This window comes from Crocuta crocuta, unplaced genomic scaffold (assembly GCF_008692635.1).
Source record: "Crocuta crocuta isolate KB4526 unplaced genomic scaffold, BGI_CrCroc_1.0 scaffold61, whole genome shotgun sequence".
Taxonomy (NCBI): domain Eukaryota; kingdom Metazoa; phylum Chordata; class Mammalia; order Carnivora; family Hyaenidae; genus Crocuta; species Crocuta crocuta.
In genome coordinates, this window is record NW_027528369.1 from 9883704 (window position 1) to 9887056 (window position 3353).

General features: G+C 60.6%; 1 protein-coding gene across 1 annotated transcript in view; it reads left to right on the top strand.

Moving 5' to 3' along the window:
* JPH3 (junctophilin 3) overlaps nt 1-3353 on the top strand; it is a 71597-nt gene that overhangs the window by 3614 nt on the left and 64630 nt on the right. Inside the window, exon 3 of the mRNA XM_077754182.1 lies at nt 3008-3023. Coding sequence (XP_077610308.1) covers nt 3008-3023 — 16 coding nt within the window. The remainder of the gene's footprint in view (nt 1-3007; nt 3024-3353) is intronic.

A 3353-nucleotide genomic window follows, 5' to 3' on the forward strand; every position in this document is an offset into this window, starting at 1 on the left:
GAGGAAGCGCCTTCTCCTGCCTCTTCTGTTTACCTCTGGGGAAGTTGAGCTTCTCCCTTCAGCCGGAGGCCGTGTGCACCCCGGGCATTTCCTGGGGCTTCCTGGAGGCCACAGTTGCCCTGGCTACAGGTTGCCCCGCGGCCTGGTGGGGGACAGCGCCCCTGTGGCAGCTGGAGGGTGTTGGGGGCTTTCCAGGAGCAGAGCCAGGCCGGGAGCCGTGGAGCCGAGCAGAGTGTCAGTGCATCATCCAAGCACAGGCCAGAGACCTGCCCGAAAGGCCAGCCTCGCCCCGGGCCCTGGGCCCACGGCCCACGGCCTCCTCCGGGGACCCACCAAGGGCAGAGGGGAGCTGGGAGAGGTCCCCTCCCCCTCGCTGGCAGAGCTCCCTCGGTGCTGGCCTCCGGGAGTCAGGCCCCAGCTCTGCTTCTTGTTTTCCTGCGGTGCTGAGAGGCCTCCCTTAGTCCTGATGAACCCAAGCCAATGGGAAGGAAACGATTGGGAGAGGAGCACAGACCCAAAGCAACACAACACGGCAATAAACTTCTAGGCGGTTGGACGCGGGCTAGTGCAGCCACAGAGGCTGCTAGAGGGAGGGAGGAGGAGGCCCATCTGTTTAGCAAGAGCCCAGGAATCTCGCCTGCCAGTGGCTGAATCACTTCACCGTTAGTTCGGGGAATGCTCCGTGCCTTCATTCTAACATGCCGCCACATTTGGGGCTGAGCCCGCCCGCCTGTCCTGGCTGTGAGGTGGTCTCTGCGCGGGGAGCCTCGGCCGGAGGTCCTTCGCAGCTGCCCCCCGTCCCGGACACTCCAGTGTCCACCACTCCTTGCGTCCGACAGACACGGAGCATTTGCTGCTCCTGGAAGCCAGACCCCAAACGAGCCTGCTCTCCGGCTGCCCCCTGCCCCCACCTGGGAGCTTAGCCTCACGAGTGGCTCCGTGCCTCCCTCTTGGCGGCTTGCTAATTTTTCAGGCATGGATGCCTGGGAAAGGCGTGGGGCACAGCAGTGACCTGTGTGCTCTGCTGGGCATGGGGATCACGAACGGATGTGCAGTCTTCTCCCTGCCCGCCTGCTGCCTCCACATCTCACGAAGCAGCCACTAGACACCTGCTCCCCGGCCACATCCAGGAGGGCTGGAGGGCTGGCGAGTAATTATTATTTTGGCTTATGCAACTCAGAGGCAGGGTTCATCATTACTCAAAGGGGAGGTGGCGTGGGGGGCAGTTAATTACGTAACACTCCTGCCTGTCAAAGCCGTGCCCGGCCCCGTCCCAGGCGGCCTCCTTGCTGTTGTTTTCACGGAGCGGGTTGGAGAGCCTCCTGAACCCTGGAGTGCAGGGGCTGCACCGCGCAGACAGCCCTCTCTGGGTTCTAGGCTGTGTGTGTGCATGCGTGTGTGTGCGCGCGCGCGGCGAGGCTTGGGCAGCAGATGTGGGTGGTGAGGTGGGCGGCTCAGCAGCCTGGCGCTCCCAGCTGGGCTCTCTGGGAGCCCAGGGGTAGTCGTCACCCCCGGGCTCTGCCATGGTGCTCTGCGGATCGGTCCCTCCAGAGGTGCTCCCAGCTGTGCTCGAGCCAGGAAAGCGGCTTCTCAGCCTCACAGGGGAGCCTGGGGAGGAGAGGAGCCAAGCCCCTGTCTGTGGAAGTCCCCGGAATATCTAAGAGTGAGGTCCAGCTCTCTAGGCTGCCCAGCTTCCCCAGACATCTTGAGTGCTCCGTTCAGCAGCTGTCTACTGAGCACTTGCTGTGAGCACCTGCTCTGGGCTCTGGGCAACCAGCTGTGAGTGAAGCAGACAAAAACCGTTTCCCCCTCAGAGAGCTTCCACTTTAGAGGGGAGGGCGATGATTCCATTGTGTTTCCCCGGGGGTGGGGGGAACCATCTGGTGCTGCGGCTGGCCGTGCCTTTAGGGTTCAATACGCTGATGTGAGAAATGCTTCCTTCAGTTGGTCAATGTTCTTGGGTCTCCATCCCCCATCCAGTCAGCTACACAAGGTTTTCTGCTCCCTGAGGCACTACCCTCCACGTCGCCCCACTGGAGCCTCTCACGGTGGAGAGGAGGGATTGTGCCCATTTTACAGATGAGGTCAGAGAGACCCAGCGGCCCGTGGTGGCAGAGTCTCGGTCGGAGCCTTGATCTGTCCCCACATTACAGCACCTGTGGGCCGACCGAGGCCGGCTCACGGGGCGCAGGACACCAGGGCTGACCGCTCCCTTCTGGTTGGTGACACGGTGTGATGGAAAGTCGGATTGGCCCTTTTGGCCTGGGGTAATCAGGTCAGACATCTGGGGCCACCTTTCTGCCACATGGTCTGCGCTTCTCCTTAGGGAGGAAGCTACTGTGGAGGCCAGCAGCTCCGGGTCTGGACGCCGCCCCCAGCCAGCCGGTGGGCGTGGCGGCCCAGGCTCGGGGAGGGCAGGCAGGGAGGGCAGGCGGAGCCTGCTGAGGTCACGGTCCCCACTCCAGCCTGGTTCCGTCCGCACAGGGGGTGGGAACATTGGGCAGGTGTCAGCACAGCTCCTGAACTTCAGCCCAGCTTCTAGTGCTGACTTGGGGAAACGGCGATTTTCATGAATAATGCACTAACGGCAAATGTATTCTACATTTGGCTGGGATTGGTATGGACTCCATTTCAACTGGGGCGACTTCTGCCAACTCCTCCTCCTCCACGTTCATCCCCCAAGTGCAAGGCCGGTGTTTTCTGTGGAAGTGAGCTGAGTGACTTCCACGGTCTGCGGGGTGACCCCATGGAGAGGGTGAGGCCCTGGGGGTGCGAGGTGGCAGGAGCACACGCTGTGGAGGCACAGCCACTGGGCTTTGTGACCTCAGGCAAGTTACTTGACTTCTCTGAGCTTCCGTTTCTTCATCTCTGTGAAGGGCTGATAATAGTATCTGTAATTAATCGAGGCGGCGTGCGTGGCTCTGCCAGGAATGTGGTGAGCATTCGTTATTGCTTATAACTGTTCTGTTATCACGGAGCACATGCAGTGAGTGTCGCTTACAGTGATCCTTACAGTGATCAAGGTGATGATGAAAATGATGATAAACGGCTGTATCAAACACCGTGTGCCCGCCATGTGGCCAATGTTTGCAGCAATGATAACCCTTCATTCCCGAAAATCAGCGGGGTTGATTTTCTTGTCCCTCCCATTTCCCACACTGGGATGACGTGGCTGGTGGGTGCGGGGCGGCAGCAGGACTCACACTCAGGACAACGATCCCAGAGCCTGTGCTTTTGTGTGGAACACGTTCTCTAAACTCCCTTGTGCAAAACTACCTCCTCGTTCCTTCCTCTTCCTCCGCACCCTGCTTCTCCTCTGGGCGTGGCAGCTGGGAGCTGGAGGCAAAGGCACA